The sequence below is a fragment of the Panthera leo genome, chromosome B2 (genome assembly GCF_018350215.1).
Source record: "Panthera leo isolate Ple1 chromosome B2, P.leo_Ple1_pat1.1, whole genome shotgun sequence".
Taxonomy (NCBI): domain Eukaryota; kingdom Metazoa; phylum Chordata; class Mammalia; order Carnivora; family Felidae; genus Panthera; species Panthera leo.
Window position 1 is genome coordinate 116,137,081 of NC_056683.1, and position 25,894 is coordinate 116,162,974.

Below are 25,894 nucleotides of genomic sequence, written 5' to 3' on the forward strand. Positions count from 1 at the left end.
TCTTTCTCTGCAGTACCTAATGCTATTCTTCATTCTTTCTGACGCTATCTACCTTATGCTGTTTGCCTGCTGTTTTTGTCTGTATCCCACTGAGCCAAGAGAGGTGAGAAAATCCTCAGCAGGCTCTAGTCAGTTACCGGAAGACGTACAACAAAGCTGTTGGAGGCGTAATTTATTTTATTTTGTCCATCCCAGAGTTTGCAGTTTTACCTAGGGTTGGCTTAGCCTTTGTGACAGATTAAAGCTCTGGGTTCATTCCATTTTTCAGAATCCTCCTGGATTTGTAATAGGCTGGACAGACACATTAGGCCTTGAATTACTACTGACTTTTCTTTCCTAGCTTGCAGAGAAATCCACGGGCATACTGCTTCAAAACTTTCTCTTGAACTGCAGATCCTGGAAGCAGTGACAGTGAATGAGTATTTTCACTATAGGTATAATAAATGGAGAACAGTTTGCGCTTTTTTTTTTTTTTATAACTGCTACTGGATTCAGCAATGCCATACAGAAAGTACACTGAATATCAGAGTTAAATATAATAGGTGATACAAGTTATAATCTAAAATTAGGTTGTTTATAAATTTAGGGAGGGGCTATTATGCAATTCTTTGCCTTGAGGGCATTTACATTAGTGGTCTCAATTACTTTTTAAAAAATAGAAATGGGGGGGGGGGCTGGGTGGCTCAGTAGGTTGGGTGTCCAACTTCGGCTCAGGTCATGATTCATGAGTTCGAGCCCTGCGTCAGGCTCTGTGCTGCCAGCTCAGAGCCTGGAGCCTGCTTCAGATTCTGTGTCTCCCTCTCTCTCTCTGCTCCTCCCCTGCTCACATGCTGTCTCTCTCTCTCAAAAATAAAGATTTAAAAAAATTTTTAAAAAATAGAAATGTAAAATTTTGGAGTAGCTTTTATTTCAATACTTACCTATTTTAGTGTATTTATGCATGCCAGTATTTCTGGTTTTAACATCTTATGTGTGTCTAAATCTTAATAGCATTTTAATTAGAATTTTTGTTCATGCTCCAGTTTTATGAGAGTTATCTTAAAAGCTAAGGCTGGCTGGCATGTATGTATGAATGTATGTTTTTGAAGTATAATTAACATACAATGTTATATTGGTTTCAAGTGAACAACATATTGATTCAACAATTCTGTACATTTCTCAATGGTCACCATAAGTGTAGTCACCATCTGTCACCAAATGACATTGTTACAATATTATTACCTATATTCCCTATGCTATACTTTTCATCCCCATGACTTATTTATTTTATAACTAGAAATGTGTACCTCTTAATCCCCTTAATCTATTTCACACATCCTCCTCTGACCTTTCTGCCAATTACCAGTTTATTCTCTGTATTTAAGAGTCTGTTTTTTGCTACATTTTTTAGATTCCACTTATAAGTGAAATCTTACAGTATTTGTCTTTCTCTGACATATTTCATTTAGTCCAGTACCCTCTAGTTCCATTCAGATTGTCACAAATGGCAAGATTTCATTCTTCTTTATGGCTGAGTAGTGTTCCACTGTGTATATATACCACACCTTCTTTACACATTTATCTATCAATGGATATTGAGGTGTGTATATCTTTTTGAGTCATTTGCTTTGGCCAAAACCCAGCAGTAGAATTACTAGATCATATGGTATCTCTATTTTTAACTTTTTGAGGAACCTCCATACTGTTTTCCACAGTGACTACAACGGATTACATTCCCACCAACAGTGAACAATGATTCCTCTGCATCCTCCCCAACACTTGTTATTTTTTGTCTTTTTGATTCTAGCCATTCTGACAGGTGTAAGGTGATAGATATCTCATCATGGTTTTGATTTGAATTTCCCTGGTGATTAGTATGTTGAGCATCCTTTCATGTGTCTGTTCGCCATCTGTAGGTTTTCTTTGGGAAAATGTCTGCTCAGGTCCTCTGTCGATTTTTAATTGGATTATTTGGTTTTTTACTGTTGCGTTGTAGAAGTGTTTTGTATATTTTGGATATTAGATCCTTACCAGATATATCAGTTGCAAATATATTCTCCTATTCAGTAGGTTGTCTTTTAGTTTGGTTAGTTGTTTCCTTTGATGTGCAAAAGCTTTTTATTTTGGTGTAATCCCAACAGTTTATTTTTGCTTTTGTTTCCCTTGCCTGAAAAAAAATATCTAGAAAAATGTTGCTAAGGCCAATGTCAAAGAAGTAATGCCTATGTCTTCCCCAAGAATTTTTACGGTTTCAGATCTCACATATAGGTCTTTAATCCATTTTGAGTTTATTTTTCTGTACGATACAAGAAAGTGGTTCAGTTTTATTATTTTGCTTGCAGCTGTCCAGTTTTACCAACACCATTTGTTGAATATACTATCTTCTCCCCATCGTGTAGCTTTGCCTCCTTTGTTGTTGATTAATTCACTATATAAGCCTGGCATTTTCTTTGGACACTTTATTCTGTTCCATTGATCTGTGTGTCTGTTGTATCAGACAATACTGTTTTGATTACTACAGTTTTGTGGTATATACTAAAATCTAAAATTGTGATTCTCCTACTTTTGTTCTTCCTTCTAAAGATTGCATGGTATATTTGAAGTCTTTTATGGTTTCATGAAGATTTTAGTATAATTTGTTCTATTTCTATGAAAAATGCTATTGGTATTTTGATATGGATTTTATCAAATCTGATTGTTTTGGGTAGTACAGACATTTTAACAATATTAATTTTTCCAGTCCATGAGCATGCAGTGTCTTTCAATTTGTTTGTGTCCTCTTAAACTTCTTTCATCAATGTTTTACAGTTTTTAGAGTACAGGTCTTTCACCTCCTCAAGTTTATTCCCATATATTTTATTATTTTTGCTGAAATTGTAAATGAGATTGATTTCTTTCTTACTTTCTCTTTGTATTACTTCATTATTAGTGCATAGAAACCTAACAGATTTCTATATGTTAATTTTGTACCCTGCAACTTTACTGAGTTCATTTGTCAGTACTAACAGTTTTTTGGTAGAGCCTTTAGAGTTTTCTGTGCATAGTATCATGTCATCTGCAAATAGTGACATTTTTACTTCCTTCTTACCAATGGCTGCCTTTTGTCTTTTTCTTGTCTGATTGTTATAGCTAGGACTTCCAACACTATGTTGAATGAAAGTGGTGTGTGTGGACATCCTTGTTTGTTCCTGATATTAAGGGAAAGCTCTCAGTTTTCACCACTGAGTATGAATAACTGTTGGTTTTTCATATATAGCTTTTATTATATTGAGGAATATTCTCACTAAATGTACTTTGTTGAGAGTTTTCATTATGAATGGATATTGTATTTTGTCAAATGGTTTTTCTGCATATATTGGAATGATCATGTTTTTTTCCCTTTATTTTGTAATGTGATGTATTATACTGATTTTTAAATAATTTTTAATGTTTGTTTATTTATTTGTGGGGGAGGAGGGACAGAGGGAGAGGGAGAGTATCCCAAGCAGGCTCCCTGATGTCAGCACCCAGCCCAACATGGGGCTTGATCTCACAAACCATGATATCAGGACCTGAGCCAAAATCAAGAGTTAAATGCTTAACCAACTGAGCCACCCAGGTGCCCCTATACTGATTAATTTTTGAATATTGCATCCCTGGAATAAATCCCACTTGATTCTGGTGAATTACTTTTTTTTATTAAAAAAAAATTTTTTAATGTTTATTTATTTTTGAGAGAGACAGAGACAATGTGAGCAGGGGAGGGGCAGAGAGAAAGGGAGACAGAATCCAGAACAGGCTCCAGGCTCCGAGCTGTCAGCACAGAGCCCAACATGGGGCTGGAACTCACAAACTGTGAGATCATGACCTGAGCCTTAGTCGGAGGCTCAACCTACTGAGCCACCCAGGCGCCCCATCTGGTGAATTATTTTTTAATGTGTTGTTGATTTCAGTTTGCTAATATTTTGTTGAGAATTTTTGCATCTGTTATCATCAGAGATATTGACCTGTTTTTCTCTTTTCCTTGTAGTACCTTTGTCTGGTTTTGATATCAAGTTCATTTAAAACTGACCTCATAGAATAAATATGGAAGTTTTTCTTTCTCTTCTATTTTTTGGAATAGTGTGAGGAGAATAGGTATTAATTCTTCTTTAAATGTTTGGTAGAAATCATCTGTGAAGCCATCTGGTCTTGGATTTTTGTTTTGGGGGAGTTTTTTATTACCGATTCAATTTCATTACTTGGAATTGGTCTATTCAAATTTCCTATATCTTCCTGATTTAGTTTTGGAAGATTATAGGTTCCTAGGAATGTATCCATTTCTTCTACATTGTCTCAATTTGTTGACATATACTTTTTCATAATATTCTCCTATAATTTCTCTGGAGTCAGTTGTTATTTATCCTCCTTCATTTCTGATTTTATTTATTTGAATCCTTTTTTCTTTTCTTGATGAATCTGGCTAAAGATTTATCAGTTTTGTTTATCTTTTCAAAGAACAAGCTCCTAATTGGTTTGGTCATTTCTATTGTTGTTTTTAGTCTCTACTTCATTTATTTCTGTTTTAATCTTTATTATTTCCTTTCTTCTACTAGCTCTGGGTTTTATTTTTTTCTTCTTTTTCTAGCTCTTTTCAGTGTAAGGTTATGTTGTTAATTTAAGATTTTTCTTGTTTCCTGAGGTAGGCCTGTATTGCTATAAACTTCCTTCTTAGAACTTTTTTTTTTGCTGCAGTCCAAGGATTTTTTACCATGTGTTTTATTTTTATGTGTTTTCAACTATTTTTTTTATTTCTTCTTTGATTTCCTGGTTAACCAATTCATCGTTTAGTCTCCATGTATTAAAGCTGACTTTTAAAATATGCCCAAAAAAAGGTAAAGACTGGGTATGTTTAGGGACATAGGTTCTTAAATTGTTTCTTCAATGCATTTCAATCATGAGATTGTATTAAATTTAAAATAAAAATAAATTTCAAGGTTGAAGGGAGGGAAAGATAAAGTGTAACATATAATATACATACACATTATCATATTCAGTTATTGATCATATATGTATATACTCTTTTCAAGTATAATAACATATTTTAATGATAATTGGACTGGACCTCTAATGTAATTGCATTACTTTCAATATTGTTTTCAAATTAGATTATTAACATTGATATATTTAACTAGATACTATATAGATGCTCCAAATATAAACTCTAATGTAAACAGTCCTTGAATTTTAAGTTATCAATTTTCTTTTATTTCAGAAAAATTTTTAACTTATTTATTTATGTTGAGAGAGAGGGAAGGTGTGCATGCACACACAAGCAAGTGGGGGAGGGGCAAAGAGAAAGAAAGAATCCCAAGCGGTCTCTGTGCTGTCAGTGTGGAACCCAACATGAGGCTCCAACCCACAAGCCATGAGATCATGACCTGAGCTGAAATCAAGAGTCAGACACTTAACTGACTAAGTCACCCACTTATCCCTAAATCATCTATTTTCTGAATTATCCAGAAGTAAACTTGAAGTATAAAGATCACATTTGATGTGAAGCACAAAAATTGCAATAATACATTAAAGTCTGTAAGAGATAAAATAATGGGATTATTTCCTGAACATTTGTCATTCTGCCCGTCAACAACAGTGGCTCTATGTTCTTATTCTGTTGGTGATTAATACTTTATATGCATTTACATAAATTTATAAGAAAATTCAACTCATTTTTTTTCTCTTTCACATCGGTACATTTTAAATCTCCCAGGGTCCCATGTGGTAACAAAAGTGCCAATACGTCAGTTAGAGTTACATTAGCCTTATAATGTTTATTTGCATTATTCTTGTCCCCCAGAGAAATGTATTTCCCATTGCTCTACATGGTATTCAGTTCAATTGCTATGTCCAGGGAATTTTAATATTTTTCTGGAGGATTAATTAATAGTGATGTTTTTCTTGTACCAAAGAAGTGTTAAGTTATGGAGGTTTTTTTATGGGTAGACACCTTTTCTTATGTGTTTATAATTATTTTATAAATAAATATTTCTTTTACATTTTAAGATATTTATAAGACATATTCTTATTTTATAAATGCCGTGTAGATTTTCCTTACGTTGCTGTTAAATATTACTGATTTTGATTTATAGATATGTTATTCCTTACCCTTTATTAGGTTAACTGTAAGAATTGTTGCATAGAATATATTTAGACTTTTCTTCTTTTCTCATATTTAAAAATTTTTTCCTGTTGAGAAAAAATATACCATGCTTCTATTATGTTGGCCTTTTCCAGGACTCAGTTTCTACTACAGGTTTTGAAGTGAGATAATTAATCAAGACACAAATAAGGACATAACTGACTTACCTTCAAATCTCTTTTTAATATCTTTCTATATCCTTAAGCTAAATCAGAACAAGAAACCAAAGAATGATTCACCTGGCATGTTTGATCTGCAGAGCTGTTTATCACATGTGATTACAGTGGAATTTTATAAGGCCTGTGAGTGGGAGTGGATGAAAGTAGCCTGGTTTGGGTAAGAGAATATGGATGTAGTAAGAGAAATGTCTTCTGAGAAAAACCTCTTCTGAGCTTAGAGCCCATGCTGTCTTGATTAAGAAAGGAGATAAAGTGGTGCTTGTTGTTAAGATGGTACTGATTATAAAAAATAACTTGTTTTTCCTATTAGATAATACGCACTCAGGTGAGTAGTGTGCATTAGATAGTTAATTTTTCTCTCTTTGGTTAATTTTCTAGAAAACATAATTTAATTTGGCCCTATTGTGAACTTGTATATTTAAAAAAAAAAATAGACAAAAGCACAATAAATGACCTGGGCATGATTATTGCATTATCTCAAGAGAGCTGCATATTGGTGGAAAGAGTCTATATACTCACTGTAACGTTAGTTACACAATTAATTTATTTAACAAAGGACGTAAAATTGTGCTGTAGAGATTGTGTAACACAGCAAATTCAGAAATCATGGACAAGCTTCTCTGGAGGACCTAAGTCCCTAAAATAGACTTGTAGCTGCCATAGACAATTGCCAGTGAGCAAGCTACAATCTTATGGGATCCAAATGGTGAATTTCTTGTAGGACGTAAGCCTTTTATATATGGAATTTCCATTACTGTCATGAGGAATTTAAACAAGTAATCTATGTCCTTAATAGTAAATATTTACAGAGCAGAGTCTCTCATTGTGAGCCAAATTCAACCCACCAACGTAGTCAACCTCACCAATCAGAGTCAGTGCCTGGTCATAGCTAACCAATATATATGCCTTCGGATTCTAGGTGTCCTCCAAAGCCCCCTTCACCACACATGGTTCATCATTCTAGGTGTCCTCCAAAGCCCCCTTCACCACACATGGTTCATCATAATAGTAATTCCTTAAAAGTTCACCTGTATTGGGAGTTTACCATCTGCCAGATGCTATATTAAGCACTATTTGCTTTCCTTTTAATTATTGCAGCATCCCTGTATTATGATAACAAAACTGAATTTAGGTGATTTAAGTGATTTTTCCAAGGTTCACAGTGACTTTTCAACAGAGCAATGATTTGAAACTAGGTCTGTCTTGGAAATCTTACTTTCCTCTATGCTGACTACCAATGCAAAACACTGAAAGCAAACATGGGTTTCCCAGTATATTCAACATTAATTAACTCAGTTCTTTATTCATTTACTTCTTGAGCCTAGAGCCGGTGTTACTGCAACAAAGAATAAAGATAAAATGTGCTAACAATTAAAAATGTTAAATATATGAGTACACATATAAATATACATGTATGTCAATATGTACATAGATTTTTTTTTCCTGCTAACTGTTGAGGCCCTCTTCTCTAAGATTTAAAACATTATGATAGTTATGTGGCAGTTATAATGGATTTTTATTCATCAGAGATTGTCATGTGGAGTCCTGCCATCTATGCAAGTGAAAAACACACTAGCTGCATGCTCAGATAACTTTCAGAACCTTTTTATTTTTTTCTAATAGGAATAATATGGGATGACACTACAGTATGTTCTTCCCTTACCCATGTAGGTGAGTTCTGAACACACATCTGTTGGACTTTCCAAATCAGGATGGACTTCTTAGTACGTTGGGTTACTACAAATCCAACCTCCTCTTCCATCCCTCATTTACAATTTACATATCATTTTATAAAATGAGAACAACTGCCTGCCTTTCTGAAATTTGAGAATGAGCAAGAAAGACATTATTTAATAGTAAAGTTTTGTACTGTGAATCACAAGAGTTAGATTTGTTCACATCCTATTTTCTACAGATTAGTAGTTAACAGAGAACAACTCATGTGATGTTTAAAATAGATTATGAGTCGCATAGTAAAATATATTACTCTTATAGAGAACAGAAATTAAAATTAGGAGCTGTTGGCAAGATGTTATTCCATCAAAAATGCCTGAAATAGGATTTTACAAATATGAAATTGATGCTTCCTATGTTTATTCATTACATGTGAGTATTAGGAATATAAGACCTTTATTATTTAAAATAAATTAAAATGTATTTAAAATATAACATTTAAGATGAGGTTATGCTTGCCACTTTTGCAAAAGCAATCATAAAGTGTGTTTTTTATCCGCAACCTAAGGTGTAAACCTAGCTAAATGTGATAAGCACACCTTAATTCTGTAAAATATACATCTTTCAGCCACTTGGTGAAAGCTAAGGTCTGAGTTTTCATCCTACATTGACACTGATCTGCAGAGATGGTCAAGATTATTTTTTTTAATATCCAGTTGTCAGCAAGGATCTTATCACAATAATGCAGAGGCCCGTATATTGTCACTACAACACGGCTGCACTCCTGTAATCAGAGATGATTGCTAATGGCAATTATTGCTCCCTGTAAATGAGAGTAGGAAGAAGATAGTGAAATGGGGTGGGTCGCTGTAAAGAAAATGAGACATTCCCTAATAAAAGATGTTGAGAAAACATCCGTTGACCTCCTGATGCTGTTTAATGAGTTATGGCTTTGCTTGTGGGACATGTGATCACCCTCCATCCTAGCCCTTTAAATGCCATCCTCTTTCTGCTCCCACTTAATCCCTAGTGGGACTCAAAAGCCAGTATGTCTACTGTAGTTTTCTACATCTCTAAGCTGCCATAGGTTGTTCAAATCAAGAAATCATGGAATCTATAAAAGCAACTTCTGTTCATCCTGTTTGTACTTTATCGGCACCTGTTTTGTTAGTAAAAGATGCTTTGAGACTTTTGTCAACCTTCTTAGCATAGGTCTGGGATTATGAGATTGTAGAACAGCAACTATCACTCTGATTCTAGGTAGTTTTCCCAGTTACTGGTGCTCAGTCTCAGTGGTTTGCAGATCACATTGAGAAAGCTGTGCTATTAATGGGAGGAGTTTTGCTGTTGAACCTTCATATCCAGGATCAGTCTTAAATTTCTGTCAGGCTTTATTTTAAGAATAAACTCCATTTGGTTACAGTTTTCACTGTTCGAGATCCAAGCAGTTCAATGACCTCGAAGAACAATATAATCATATGATCTTCAAGTTAGAGGAAGTCTTATAAGTAACATAGTCAAATTGTCTTTTCTGTGGTGTCCCTGTAACAGACCCATCTCCTGATGCCAGGAAGTATATGCTGTCATGGTATGGCTCTAGAACATTTGAATCCTGGCTGGCCACGTACAAGTTGTGTGACATCATTTCTAGATCTTTTCTAAACCTCATTTCATCATCTGTAAAATGGAAACAAAATACTACATCCACATATGTGAAGAACCTACTCACAAGAGGTGCTCAATAAATTCTAAGCATATTGTCATCCTGGTTATTATTTGACCATTTTTTTTCAAAAACATGATGTTTTGTGCAGTTTATCAGTTTCTGATGAAATATTTAGGTTGGCTGATTTCTGGTTGTCTATAGTTATCTCTAATTCTAGGCTCTTCAAGTCACTGAAAATGCCCTTTATGACCACCTTATATTTTCTCCTTTAAGTTTTCACATGGCAATATTTATAGACTCATAAATGTGATGATTATGACTACTTTTCTCATCTTTTAAATGAGAATATTAATAGTATTTATTTCACTGAATTGCTGTGAACATTAAATGAGATAACGGTGGCAAGAAAGAACATATTGCGTGCTCTGTAGTGAATATTATATAAATAAAAGTTACTATCCCATATTATTATAGAGCTTGCAAAAAAGTTTCCTCTTTTTTTGGAAAATATACGCCATTCTTGAGCCATTTTGAACTTGTGTTCTATATATATACATATACATATACATATATATATATACACATATGTATCTATATATATACATACGTATATATGTATGTATATATATATACGCACATATATACGTATATATATACATACACATACATATACATATAAATATATATAAATACATATACACACATTTATATATGTACACACATATATATGCACTTATGTACAGAATTTTTTGAACATATATATAAGTATTAAAAATTAAGTTAAAATTAATATGTAAAAATTTATATAATATATCAAATATATAAATTATATACAATATATAAAATAACTTGGTACATGAACAAATTCATCAGCCTCATCTAAAGCCTACAGAACCTTTTCCTTTATTCAAAGAAATAACAGGCAAAACAACCTCTTCTCAATCAGTTTAAAACCAAATTTTAGAAGATATTATTTCTACATAATAATAAGTTCTAGGTATATGCCATTCTAAAAGTTTCTTCTTGAAGGGGAAAGGGAAAAGAGAGAAATATAAAACCCATATCCTAGGAACTATCAAGGGCCTTGATATAAAAGAGTTAAATTAAACCATGAGTATAAGTACTCAAATTGTATCTTTTGTTAGCAATGTATATTTATTTATTCATTTATCCCTATTTTATCAGAGCAGGCAATTTATGTCTCTTTACCTAAAATTGGTTAATGGGTTTGGCCTTTTCAAAAATACTCCATGCACTCATTTCAGCTTTAGCTTCTTTGGTGTGGATGTAGTGTGTGAATTTTTTGTGACAGTAAGCCAGTAGTTATTATGCATGGGGGACTCTGGTAGAAATGCAGTATTTTGTACTAATTGCTAGCAGAACGATCTGTAATATCAGCTGTATGATTTGTCCCTTACATGTGCCCAGCTATAACGATCTGAATTTAGTACCGCATTTGTTAATATTAGACACAAATTTATCCTGACACTTTTATAGGCAAAGCCTCAGAAACATTTAGTCATGCAAAATATAATCATAGTCTTGAAATATTTGCTTTTGCTTCCATGCAGTTTAGGCAGGATCTCACATTACAACCTTATCTCTTACTGAATAGAATGGTTTGAAGAGGTTCTTTTGGGGTCCTGATTATAAGATAGGTGTTTAATTTACACTGAGTTGTTACTGCACCCTTATCAAAGAACAATTGTTTACATAACGTGAGTATTCCATGTCTCTATACACTCTTCAAAGCTTCGCTCTCATAGTGAATTAAATGTGGTTTTACTTTGCATCCCACTTTCAGTGTTTGTTGCCAGACATTTCAGACTTTTTGAGGGCAAATAAAAGTAACTTGTGGTATAAGTAAAATATTTTGTGTCAAAATAAAATAGCCAACCATTATGTAAAAGGCACATTTCCGTATGTGTTTATCTTATAACTGCATGAACTAGACTTATATAGAAGCTTTGAAAAAATCCCCATGGCTGTCATATCCATAAGTCTTTCTGACCCATTTGGACAGATGTTACTATATTACTTGGAGCATACCATAAAACTTCCCTCTCACTTATGGAAATGTGCTCATACTTTGTTCCCCAAAAAGCAAATGCAGAGACCATAACACATGAGATAATAATAGACCTTTGGACACAGAGACATAAAATGGAATGTATGAATCCTTGGAAGAGCAATTAAATACATTTTCATTTCAACAACTGAAGATGAGGAACCAAAACAGATGGGCAGGGGGTAGAATAAATGAGAGAAAAATCAGTATTTATCATGCCTCTTGGCATTCTAGCTCACCAATTTACTCTGTAGTGTATTACAGTAAATCAGATCTAGTTCTGCATTCCAGTGCTTCATTTATTCTTGTATGAAGTAAACACTGAGAAAACTCTTCCCTGGAAATTTCTGGAGCCATCAGTGAGGAGCCTCTAGCCACACTATTGTCAGTGAATTGGCTCAATTTCTTCTTGGAAATAGGTAGGTTATCAATTATAAATACATTAGAGAAAGGGTTAGCAAAGGATTCCTGAAGAACACACTGCCCTAAAAAGCATGGCGAGACATCCTATTGTGAAGTATCTTTCAAGATCGTGAAAGTGAAAAAGAGCATATTGCTTGCTTACATCCTGGGAACATCTGCCCAAAATCCATCTTCACTAGAAGTTGGATGGAACTTTCTTACAATGATGAACTTGGCCTCAATGGGAAAGGAACCTCTGTTACCTTCCTAACTTTTAATAAAATTAATCATCTTTACTAGTATTTGTTTTTAGCCTGTGAATTTCAACTCGTAAGTCCCTGATCTGAATTTGAACTCTAAATCACACTTGACAAAACTTGGGACAGAGTACCTGTTGTGTATCGCTGCCACTCCAAAATCCAATAGCTTAAAACAACAACTGTATATATCCTCGGGTTTCTGTAGATTGGCAATTTGGGCTGAGCTCCAATGGACAGTTCTTTTGTTGTCATGCCAGGGGGGCCTTATTCACACAATGGGGCCACAGCTGGAATGGTGGGGCCTGCCTTTCTCTTGCTCACAGCTGCCTCTCTTCCTCAAGAAGGCTCATCTGGGATTATTCATAAGGCTGCAGGGTTCCAAGAATGTGAAAGCAGAAAATGCTGAACCCCTTGAAGCTGTGGCTCAAGAGTCCCACGGTATTCCTCTGACACCCTCTGTGGGTCAGAGTGTGTCATAAATTCAACCCAGATTCAAGGGGAGAGAAATGGACCCCACCTCATACTGGGAGAGCAGGAAAGAAGTGGTGACCATTTTTAATCCACTCCAGAATCGAGCATTGCCTTTATCTGGTCTGTAACCCGTCTGTGTTGTTTCTTTCTTGATAAGATTTTATATCTTTTTTCTTGCCCTTCCTCCAGCCCAATAACTCTTTCCTGGGTCAAAATTGAATTACCTCAAAAGAAAAAGAAACTGAATTATTTTATGCGGGCATAGTAACAACCATCTCCCGACATTCGTGGTCTCCGCCTCTCTAATCACAAGACAGTTTTCTTTTACCATTGTTTTTATTGTGTTCTCCTGTTCCTCACCTATCTGTGTGGCTCTCTCATTCCCATCTCATTATCACTTTCTTCCATTTAGACAATTCCTGTTTGACCACTCTGTTTCTTCCTCTCTCCCTCCTTCCCTCCATTTCCCTCTCTTCTTCTAACACTTTGATCTTCTCCAAAGTACTTTTTGCTCTTCTTTACAAAGATAGTAGTAAGCAAATATATTTCACTATGTCTGCTATGTGCAAGGCACCATTCCTAAACACTGTGACCAAAGGTGATTGAGGTCCCTTCTCTGGTGTGGAAGAAGCCATAAAGTAATAAGATAGTCATACACGAAATTAGTAAGATACCAAGACAAAGGGAATGCCAGGGTGATTGGGGGAGACGGTAATTTCAGAGTCATCATGGCCTTCCCGTCTGAGGAAGTAACCCTTGAGCACTTGACCTGAACATCCAGGAGCCACATAGGGGAAGATGGAGGGAGAAGTGTCCTAGGCAGAGGAGACAACACGCAAAATGATATCTTGCTTCTTTAGACTAAGCATCCCTGAAGCTTATCATCTCGAACAGTGGTTCTAACCCTGGCTGCATGATAGGATCCTCTGTAATCTCTTAAAAATCCTGATTCCTGGGCCTTACCCCAGACCCAAGAAATCAGATGCTCTGACGTTGGAGGTGGGAAGAACGTGGATATCTGTATTTTATAAATCCCCACGTGGCTTTAATGTGCAGCCAAAATGGAGACCAACCAGCCTGCAGCACTGCTTTTCAAACACTAACATGTATAGATCACATGGGAATCTTTCTAAAATGCAAATTCTGATCCACTGGATCTAGAGTGGCCCAAGATTGTGCATGTCCAATAAACTCCCAGGTGACGTCACTGCTGCCAATCTGGTTACCACTAGACCAGAAGTATCAGTATTTACCTGAGAGCTTGTTAGGAAAGCACGTTCTCGGTCAGAGAATCAGAAGCCAGAACATTCTTCAGATGATTTTGAGACCCACTAACATTTGAGAACCAGACTGTGTCTTGATGTTTAGGCACAGTCAGTTCGGCACCTAATTATGTTGCAGGTTGTGTTTTCTGTGAGTGTTTCATGTAGACAAGTGTGGTAAAGCTTCTCCAGGACTCGCATTGAACTGGGAGCGGGAAGGTGCGATGCTGTGTTCTTTACACTGAGTTTCCATGCAGAGCAAGTTCCCTTTCATTCTGGTTAGCAGAAGAGGAAGAGAACACAGCTCTAGTCCCACACTTCGGCTCCTGCGTCCAAAGCCTCTTTGTTCACTCCGCTGGAGAAGCTCCTGCAGGTGCAGCTGTACAGTTGCAGGTATCACCTGTAAGGAGCTGATTTATTAAAAGCCCTGCTGGGGCAGTTTAATCCCTGTGAGGGGATATTGTAACTCACCTCTAACTGCTGTCCTATCAAAAAATCACCCTCTGTACTACTTCTCTTTAGTTACAAGCTTCAGTTAATAGTTTTCTCTCCATTAGGCAGCTCAGGGGAGTGCTGTGAAGAGACCTAATTGAATTCTTGCCAATTTGGGGCATGGTCCAAACCCGCTCCAGGCTTGGTATCTTCCATGTTACGTATTTACCTCTCTTCTAATATGCATAGTTTTGATACCTCCTTCTGTTGCATATATGCTGGAAATTATAACCATATCCATAAATGCATATCATAAACACGGTAGGACATGCTCCTTGGCATGGAGAAGCTGCATCTCACTGCTCTGATGCAAAGGGTAGAGGAAAAAAACAATTGAACTGAAAAGTTCGAACTGACTACGGATATATTTAAAATCCTACAAAAGAATTCATGTCTTTTCATTGTAGAAATCCTACTGCTTATGAAACGAATCTAATAATGAAAAGGCAATCCTTTTTTTTTTTCGCTCTAATGACTCTACCACCAGCCCCCCATCTACCACACCAAATTTGAGTAGTCCTCTTTCTAATTGTTGGAAATATTATACATAGAACATTAACACTTTGGGCTGCTTAAGGAATAACATTTTCCTGGCCCTTCACAATAATTTAGCCACAAGGCTGGATGGGGTTAATTAGCAAAGCAGGAATTTGTGAGAGCATGTGGAATGACGGGTGCTCATGGGCTGAAAGCCTAAAGAGAAGTTGGCAAGTACATAGGTAAGTAAGTAAGTAAATAAATCAATACATTATCACGAGCAAAAGACCACAAATTATAAAAAGCAAAGTTCTTTCCCTTTTCTTTTTTTTTTTTTTTTTAAATAATTCTTTTCAGTAGCTGTCAAGCTGAAACGTTGTACAGTTTGGGGATATGCGGTGTACCCGGTACGCAAAGTGGGTAGAGACCCAGTTGCTACAGATACTCCACATGCATTTTTAGACACTGGAGCATGTTTTATTTCCTAGTTCCAGATGTCCTCTAGATTGCTTATGCAGAAATTCTGGAACATTTATAATGTTGTGTTGCACGCCTTACCTCTCGTACTTCTGCAATATGCTTGTTTCCCTCAAAATCCGTTTGCTCCTCCTCTTTGGTTCTTCAGCTTATGTCGCTGTCCATATTTCAGCTTTCTGGGCAACAGGCATGTCTGCTCTTCTGTTGTTCTTTTCTTTTTTTTTTTTTTTTTTTTTTTTTCCAACTGTCATCCATCTGAAAGCGTTAATTATCTAAGATGAGCAGCAGCATCTCTAGCAGAATTATACTTGGGCCATAAAATATTTCATAGCTGAAATCTCTGAACATCTGCCTGGGATACTTAACAGAAGTAAATATTCTGTGTTGTTTCCCTCTCACAGTTTGTGGAGATGAATGCACGGGCCTTCTTCTCGGTGACTTGGCTCGCCTGGAGCAGATGGCCATGAGCGTCAACCTCACTGGCCCGCTGCCTGCCCCATACACGATGCTGTATGGCCTTGAAAATAGGACTCAAGAACTAAAGGTAGGTTGGAGCAGTGACAGTAAGAGCCAGGGAAAATATGACAGAAGCTTCCCAAGGGGCCATCATTGAGAAATTTTTCTTCCCATCGCCGCAAATCAAGGAAAGCAGCGAGTGAGGAAATTCAGAGACTTTCTAAAGCAGTACATTTCAAATTTGAGCACTATAATATACAGATTGTTATAAAGGGAAAGAGGCTTACGTACCCCCAGTGCTTGGCCTAAATCAGCTTTATTATGTTATTTAAATATGTACAAACATAAAATCAGGTATGAATTCCCTATACTTAGAGCTCTATAAAATCAAAACACATTAATCCTTACAAAAGCCTAAAAAAACCAGTAAAATTAAAATTAAAAACATTAATATAAAATAACAGATGATTTTTGCTGAAAGCAAATTGCAACAAGAATCCTGACTACTTCCACACGGGTTCTTTGATCAGTATGTTGCATGTAACTTGTACTATTCCACAATATGAACTACAGAGCCCCTTGCAAGGGGCCCTAAAATGACATTTGGCATCACTTGACAAGTTCAATGATTTATGCGCTCGATCTGCCATATGATCAAACATGCATGCAAAGATAGGTTTTGAGATCATGTGGTCCTATCCGTCTCTCAGGTGCCCAGCCTGAGTTCCAGAAATGCTTACATTAACATTTAAGTTTCCTGTCAAAGTGAAAGCACAAGATTAAAATTTGGAACTGGAGAGCTAGCAGACCTTTGAAAATACTTCAACAAGAACTAATTTGAGTAACACTAATCTAAAACCTTGCGGAACCTTGTGGTAGTTGGTGGGATAGGAGGAAACATTAAGGAAATTAGGGTTTCATCTAATGACAAAATGAAAAGTAACTATGTACTATCAGTCAATGGTCAGGTGTTTTTTGTTTTGGTTTGGTTTGGTTTGGTTTGGTTTTTTTGTTTGTTTGTTTGTTTGGTTTTTGAGAAATTCTGGATGATTTCAGTATTGTTCTTGGTCCCCTGGGGGTTTCATGACTCCTATCCTGTGGTCACTACCCTCAGGAAGCTTACAGTCTATGTACTTAAAACAATAATTAAACAATCAGCATAATCACCATGTGCTTTATAAAAATTTGATTTACAATAGATTACAAAGATTGGAGAAATGGGTAATATTCAGAATAACCAGGGAATGCATTATTAATGAGAGCATCATTTGTGTTGGAACTTGAAGGATAGACACAATTTTAATAGGCAGAGAAATATTGGCAAGGTCTGGAGGAAAAACCTAAGATTTATTCACTAGGCACTGGCAGATATTCTTCTAGGGGAATATATTCTGTAATCTGGATCATGGCCTTTAAGGTAAGCATTATTATTCCTCTTTTCCAGAAGAAGAAACCAATAGCGATGACAGTGAGACTAACTAACACTTACTGATGATTATCTCTCTGCTAAGCAATTAAGTGACTAAAGTCTTACATGAATTATCACACATAAATCTTACAGAAACTCCAAGAAGTAGGAAAGAAATACGGTATCTTTTATGTTTTGGTTTTGGTTTGTTTGTTTGTTTGTTTGTTTTCAGGTAGGCAAACTAAAGCACAGAAAAGTTAGAGACACAAGATCACATAGCTACTAAATGCAGAGCCAGGATTTGAATGGAGGCCACTGTAATTTTAGGGCTGGTGAGGATGAAACCACCTTTGTAAAGCTCAGAGAGAGAAAATGACTTCCCTGGAAGGGCCCAGCCTGCCAGTGATGTGGCCCTCCTGGCCCTGGGCTCATACATGCTCTTGTCATGGAGGCTAAGAGAGCAGGTGAGCAGAGGCGGAGCTGAGAATTCACAAGGCCTGTCTGTTCGATATCAGAAGGCAGCATGCTAGTAAAACATAAAGCTAGAAACTGGAGTGGAACAGGGTGATATGAAGGACAACCTTGAAAGCTAGACAGCAGAATCTGAGTTTACCTTGTAGGCCTGGCATTCAGGAATGTAAAGAGTTTTATAAGGAAGACGCTGGTCATTTATTTTCCTTATTCCCCCTTATCCATGGTTTCAGTTACCCACAGTCAACCATGGTTCACAAGCAGATGAGACTCCTTCTGACTTCTCACCAGGTCAGTAGGTAGCCTAATGCTCCATGACAGTGCCTGTGTCATTCACCTCACTTCATCTCATTATGTAGGCATTTTATCGTCTCACATCATCACAAGAAGGGTGGGTACAGTCCAGCAAGATATTTTGAGAAAGAGAGAGAGAGAGACTACATTCACATATCTTTAATTACAGTATGTCTTTATAACTGTTCTATTTTATTATTGTTGTAAATTTCTTACTGTGCCTAATTTATAAATTAAACTTTATCGTAGGTACATAGACATAAGGAAAAAATGGTATACACAGAGTTCCTTATTATCAGCAGTTTCAGGCATCCACTGAGAATCTTTGGATGTGTCCCCCCACACATGTGGATGTGTGGATGAGGGGGACCTGCTGTACACAGAAGGAATACAAAGAAAGGAAACTAAACTAGGAAAGCCAATACTTCAGGAGGACATAAGCAATTTTTAAAATAATACATAAGCACCAGATAAAGGAGCAAAGGCCCTATGGGAAAAGGTTCCAATCTGTGGCTGTCACCTAAGCCAGGCGACACAGTACTTCCCGAGGGCTGACTGAGTGCTGGTCAACACAACCTTGATTTTCCTTAAAGCGCAGCCTTTCTTGATTCTGTGTTTTTGTTCTTCTTCTACAATTTATTTAATACCCAGATGCTTGGTATCCTATTTCGATATTTTTAGATGGTAATATTTTACCTCTTTGTTCAGTCCCTTTCCTGTGTCACTGCTCTGGTTGCAGCCAGAGACCACAGAGAACAGAGCCTTTATTGACTCATTGCAACTAGGGACACCGAACACCTTGGGGAATTGGGGCATGTCTCAATAAGAGGGTAGTAGAAATGACTTAGAGCATTTGGGTTTGTGCTCGGTGTTCGGGGGCAGGTTTCAGGAAGCAGGGATTTGGGCTGGGTTAGGAATTGGGGGTAATTGATTCTTCTAATGAATCTTATCTAGAAGGAGGGAAGAACAAGGGAGGCTAACGCTATGTTTTCTTAAGAGGCAGTGGTCACTCAGATTTGACAGCAAATGAATTTTTGGTATTTTTGTGGTCTGCACAGAGACAATGGATTTGTCTGTGTGTAGACACGATTATGGAATGGTCTCGTGTTTTCTTTCATTCATTACTGTCAGAGAGTGCCCCTGTCTAACGTTAGTGTTCTGTGAGATTGATTACGTTCAACAGGAGAAGAAAACAGCAGTGCTATGAGTGGCAGACCAGCTCCTCCAACATCGAGGCCAGACCAGTTAGTTAGTGCCCGGCCAGGTCCCTCTGTCACAGGCTCCCGTTCTCTTTCTTTCTTGTAAACAGTATCTCTGTTTGGTTGAAGTGGGAGCCTGAAACAATCATGCATGGTTCATCTTGACTGTCCCCCTTACTGGCCATGTGGTCTTGTGTAAGTTTTAACTTTCCTAGAGCCATAGTTTGCTCAGACAGAAGACAAAATAGCATTTACCTCATACAACTGTTGTAGGAATTACATGAAAAAAAAAAAAAAAAAAAGCCTAGCACAGAGTAATATCTCAATACATGACTGCAATTTGTATTACTTGCCAGGATATTCTTCTGCATAGCACTTTGTAGATATGTGCCCAATTGAAATGGTTTCTTTATCTTTTCTTTGAAGGTGAGAAGGCTAAATACCTCGGATATAAAGGGAAACTGTTCTGTTAAATGTTCAACCCCATGATCACTGCAAAACCATTTACTAAAATGTTTATGGAAATGTTTTTCAGCATTTGCTCTCACCTCAGCGAGCCCCAGAGAGGCTCATTCAATTGGCAGAGGGCAATCTGAACACCCTCGTGATGGAAATGAATGAGCTTCTGACCAGGGTAAGTTGGGAAGACCACGAATCCTCTTAAAGCAGATAGACCCTAAATGTTAATGAAAATTACATCACATTTCTGAAATGCAAATCTTGTTTCTAATTCCCAATTTGGTGCACAAAGTAAATGTATTTTGATCTGCCACTGCTTCCTCAAAGAAAATCTTAGCGTCAAAGAAGTTTGTGAAACTTGGACAGTGTCAAGGACAAAGGCTAAAAATACCAGAGTGACAGTGTATTTTGAAAACTCAACCCAGTCGCATGTAAAGTCTTTATCAATTCTGAATTCCAACAGCACTGTCTTTGACTATGTAAGGGAAAAGAAAAACAAATGAAAATACTTACAGACGCTTTGATCTCATCACGGGATATTTGCATTTGTATAGAAATAGTCTAAATCAGTATTCCTACACAAAAGAGGAAATCTTTATTGTGAAAATCCAAAGCATTTAAGACCCTTTTAAAAGTTAGAATGTAAAGTCCATGTTACATTTATCAGACTTTTTAAGGAATTGGGTGTTTTCAACTTTCAAAACTGCAAAAGGGTAAAATTTCTTTTTTGCTATTAGAGAATAAAGAAAACAACAAAATTTCGCCATCTTGTGGCCAGAAAACTGCATGAACAGAAAACTGACCTGTAATTTAGGCATCCAGTCGGATTATCTAAGAGCTTTAAATGACAAAGAATATTGGAGCTAGAAGCTCTTACATATTATCCAGTTCATTTCTTCTTTATTTGTTTAAGAACAGATACCTCACGTTGTGACAGTGAAATGAATTACCGATGGCTACATAATTCACTAGACTCAGGAACCTAAGTGGAACCTAGGCTCCAGATTCCCATTGGCCTAGTAAGGTTTCCACCACACAAGCATGCTGCAGGGTTTAGGAAAATTTCTGTAGGGAAATCAAATCAGTTTCTGAGCACAGAACGCTAAACAATGGCCTTGATATCACAAATAGCATATTAAACACTTTTTCAGAATCTTGTACCAGCAAGATACAGAATAGGGTTTCTTGCCAGATGTAGTTAGTATTAATTAGATTAATGTACACTTATCTCCTATTAATTTAATAGTTAATACTTTTGTATTTGTTATGTAAATACAAATAAATAAGAAATTTTCAACCAATCACAGCAAAGTAAACTCAATTCAACAAGCACTTCTGAATGTTCGCCCAAGCTGGGTGTTTACAGACGAAAGATACAAATGAAGCTGTCTTTGTCTTCAATGAACTTGAATCTAGTTTGTGTGTGTGTGCATGTGTGTATATGTGTGTGTATACATATGTATTTAAATGTATGGAGAGTAATATGGGACAACTGCATGCAAATATATAATAAAACATTAAATAAAAAGAGGAACAAGAAATGCACCTGAGAAACACATGCAAATGAAGTGTTAATCTTGTTATGTTAATTAGGGAATATTCCATGGAACAGGGGACACTTCATTTATTCATTCATTTTATCAATACTTATTGGGCATCTACCATGTTCTAGGTACTCTGTCAGAATGACAGACACTGGGGATAGAGGTATAAACAAACCTGACACAATTATTATCTCAATGATCTGATTACAGCCTAATGATCTAAGCCTGGAAACATAAATATTTTACTAGGAAAGTCATACCTCTATTATGTGTTAGCCTACATCATCTCATCTCTTCAGCAGACTCTCCAATAGTGAATAAAATTTTAAAAATAGACTTTATATGTCAGAAAAGTTTAAGGTTAAAAGCAAAGCTGAGGGGCACCTGGGTGGTTCAGTCACTTAAGCCTCTGACTTCGGCTCAGGTCATGATCTTACCATTTGTGTGTTCGAGCCCCACATCAGGCTCTCTGCTGAGCCCGTTCCAGATCCTGTGTCCTCTTCTCTCTCTCTGCCCCTCCCCTGATCACGCTGTCTCTTTTTCTCTCTCTCTCAAAGTAAATAAGTGTAAAATAAAATCAAAGTTGATTGAAAGTACAGAGTATTACCATATACCCCCAATCCTACACATACATATCCTCCCCCATTATTAACACCCCCCACCCAAAAGGGGTACATTTGTTACAATAAATGAAGCTACATTGACACATCATTATCACTAAAAGTTCATAGTTGACTTTTGGGTTCCCTCATGGTGTACATTCTATGGGTTTTGACAAATGTTTAATGACCTGTCTCCACCATTATAGGATCATACAGAATAGTTTCACTGCCCTAAAAACACTCTGTGCTCCAACGACTCACGACCCCTCCTCTCAAACCACCGCAAAACTGATCTTTTTACTGTCTCTATAGTTTCGTCTTTTGCAGAGTATCGTATAGTTGGAATCATACAGTAGCCTTTTCACACTGGCTTCTTGCACTTAGTAGGATCCATTTAAGTTTTCTCCGTCTCTTTTCATGGCTTGATTGCTCATTTCTTTTTTAGCTCTGAATAATATTTTCCATTGTCTGATTGTACCACAGTTTATTTAGCCATTCAGCTACTAAAGGACATCTGGGTTGCTTCCAAGTTTTGGCAATATGAATAAAGCTACTATATACATTTGCATACATAAGTTTTCAATACATTTTTGTAAATACCAAGGAGCTGAATTGGTGGATCATATAAAGTGTGTTTCATTTTGTAAGAAATCACCAAACTATCCTCCAAATTGGCGGCACCATTTTGCATCTCACCAGCAATGAAGAAGAGTTCTAATTGTTCCACATCCTCCCCAGAATTTGGTGGTGTCAGTGTTTTGAATTTTGGCCATTCTAATAGGTGTAGAGTTGTATCTCCTTGTTTTAATTTATAGTTCCCTAATGATATATGATGCCAAGCATTTTTTTCATATATTTATTTGCTATCTGTATGTTCATCATCTTTGGTGAGATGTCTGTTCAGATCTTCACTATGGTCTGAGTGTTTCGTCACTTCCAAAATGCCTATGTTGACGTTCTAACTGCCAGGATGATGATAATAGGAGGCGAAGCCTTTGAGAAGTGATTAGTTCATGAATGTGGAGCCCTCATGAATGGAATCAGTGCTCTCACTAAAGGAACTCCTATAAAAGAGAGATCCTTTTCCCCCTCCTTGCCATATGAAGACACAGTGAAAAATGACACCAGGAAGTGAGTCCTCACCAGACACCGAATCTGCTGGGGACTTGATCTTGTACTTCCCAATCTCTACAACAATGAGAAATAAACGTCGGTTGTTTATAAGCCACCTAGCGCATTGTATTTTGTTATGACAACCCAGATGGACTAAGTCTTTTCTCATTTTTTTTTAGTTGTGTTGTTTTCTTATTATTGAGCTTTAAGAGGTCTTTGTATATTTTGGATCATAGCCCTTTTTCAGATATGTCTTTTGCAAATATTTCCCCCCAGTCTGTGGTTTGCTTTCTCATTCTCTTGACAACATCTTTCACAGTACAGAAGTTTTTAATTTTAATGAAGTCTAACTTATCAATTATTTCTTTCATGGATTATACCTTTGGTGTTGTATCTAAAATGTTGTCACCATATTCAAGGTCATCTGTATTTTCTCCTATGGTATTGTCTAGGTGCTTTGTAGTTTTGTATTTTACAATTAGGTCTATGATCCAATTTCAGTTACTTCCAATACCATTCTTAAATAAACTTGTTATTTTAGAATAGCTTTAGAATTATAGAAAAGTTACAAAGATAAGACAGAGATTTCCTCCAGGACCCATACCTGGTTTTCCCTACTGTTACTTTCTTCGTATGGTATGTCTATCACAACTAATGAACTAGTATTGAGCCATTATTATTAACCAAAAGCTGTACTTTACTCAGATTTCTTCAGTTTTCACTTAATGTCTTTATATTATTCCAGAATCCCATCCAAAACACTGCATTACATTTAGTCATGTCTTCTTAGACTATACACTGAGATTTAGACTTTCCTTGTTTTTGATGATTTTGATAGTTTTGACAAGTACATATAATTTGTGGGGTGTCCCTCAGTTGGATTTTGCCTCATGTTTTTGTGATCAAAATATGGAGTTATGGGTTTTTGTGGGAAAGACCAAAGAGGTAAAGTAGCATCCGTATCACATCAAATTAAGAACACATGCAATCAATATGTCTTATTATACTGATGGTGATCTTGATCACATGGCTGAGGTAATGTTTGCCAGATTCGTCTACTGTAAAGTTATTCCTTTTCCTCTTACCACACTGCAAGACCATTTTTATCTGTGAATTCTTTAGATTTTATAACACAAAAAGCCTAGAAATAAGACTGCTGAAAGCAAAGATCTCCTTGATAATGTGAGGATGAGGAGAAAATGGAAATCCTCATTTATGAATTAATCTTATCTCTATCACATTTATAGTTAGAAACATAACTCTCATGGAGACCTTAGATACTCAAGTCTTCATGATCAGTTCGTTCCCCATGGTCAAGCTGCTTAATAATCCGAAGGTGAATTGATACACGTGGCATCATTTCTAGAAGATGTGATACTGGATATTGGAAATATCCAATAGTATCAGCCTAAGACCATCAGTACCTTTATCTTACAGCCTTATCACCCAGCCAGCATTTGGGACCAGAATCTGAGAAGTGCAGTAGCCATGATTTCCATTGCCTACATTAAAGGAGACAGTGCCTTAAACCAGGGGCCCACACTGGAGTTACCTGGGGCCAAGTCTCACACCCCCTCACAGGGGCTGTGATATAATTGGCCTGAGGTGCAGTAAGTGCACTGGGATATTCAAGAACTCTTTGGATGATTCTGATGTCAGCCAAGATTGAAAACTACTGTGGGCTTATAATCACCTGAGAGTTCCAGTTCCCTTTCCTCTGGAAAGTTCTTTCACTTGTATAGCCGATGTTTTTGATGCTTCTTTTCTTCTGCTTTGGTGGCCAACCAGGCACTTTAGGACTAACATATTCTTTAGATTTCTTAAAGCATTTGGTGAGTCTCATCCTACATAGCTGGTGTGTGTGTTGCCTTCTCTCCTTCAAGTGCTTATATGTGTTGTGCTCATTTTTTCATGGAGCAATCTAGTTTTATAATGACCTTGGTAAAGAGAATCATATTTTTCCCCCAAACTAACACTTATCATGTATTTTATATAATTTTGTGAGTGTGCAAATACTACATATGCAAAATATTACATAATCCTCTATCTCTTGCAGTGTATTTTGACTTATTGCCATGTGATTTCCCTCTTGGAATATAAGTTCCTTGAGCACAGGAATCATATTTGAACTGCCCTACAATATGTGTGGAATACTGAGATGTTTTTTGATAACAACTCCAAATACCTCTATAGCAGCTGCTCTTAGCTCCCTCTTCTGTTTCACAGCCAAATTTTTTTGAAAACTTGGGAACAAGTCTTCACTAACTTCTCACTCCACTGAAAATTAGATTTCCTCTCTCTGCCTGCTACTGAACTATTTCTACGAGATAACCAATGACAAATTGGTCACTGAATTCAATGAAAACTTTAATTTACTTGAACCTCCTGTAGCAATTGCCACTCTTGACCTTTCCTTCCTTCTTGACATATCCTCCTCTATTTTTCTTTTAATTCTCTGTTCTTTTATTCTCTTACTCTGTCCATCCCTTAAAAGTTGGTTTCCTTGGGGTCCAGTCATCAATCTACATCTCTTCTCATGTGTAAATTCTTTCTTTGGCATTTAATTGCCATGTGTATGCTGATGATTCAAAAATCTATATTTTGGGGCACCTGGGTAGCTCAGTCAGTTGTGCATCCAACTGTTGATTTTGGCTCAGGTCATGATTCCAGGGCTATGGAATCGAGCCAGACTCCGCACTCTGTGTGGATTCTCTCTCTCCCTCCTTCTCCTCTTTCCCACTCCCCTGCACTCATGGGTGTGTTTTCTCTCTCAAAAAAAAAAAA

General features: G+C 36.6%; 1 protein-coding gene across 4 annotated transcripts in view; it reads left to right on the forward strand.

Annotated features, from left to right (window-relative positions):
- Positions 1-25,894, forward strand: part of LAMA2 (laminin subunit alpha 2) — a 609,036-nt gene that overhangs the window by 440,108 nt on the left and 143,034 nt on the right. For all 4 annotated transcript variants that reach the window (XM_042939791.1, XM_042939793.1, XM_042939792.1 and 1 more), the window contains 2 exons: positions 15,966-16,108; positions 19,928-20,026. In XM_042939791.1, the coding sequence (XP_042795725.1) occupies positions 15,966-16,108; positions 19,928-20,026 (242 nt within the window). The remainder of the gene's footprint in view (positions 1-15,965; positions 16,109-19,927; positions 20,027-25,894) is intronic.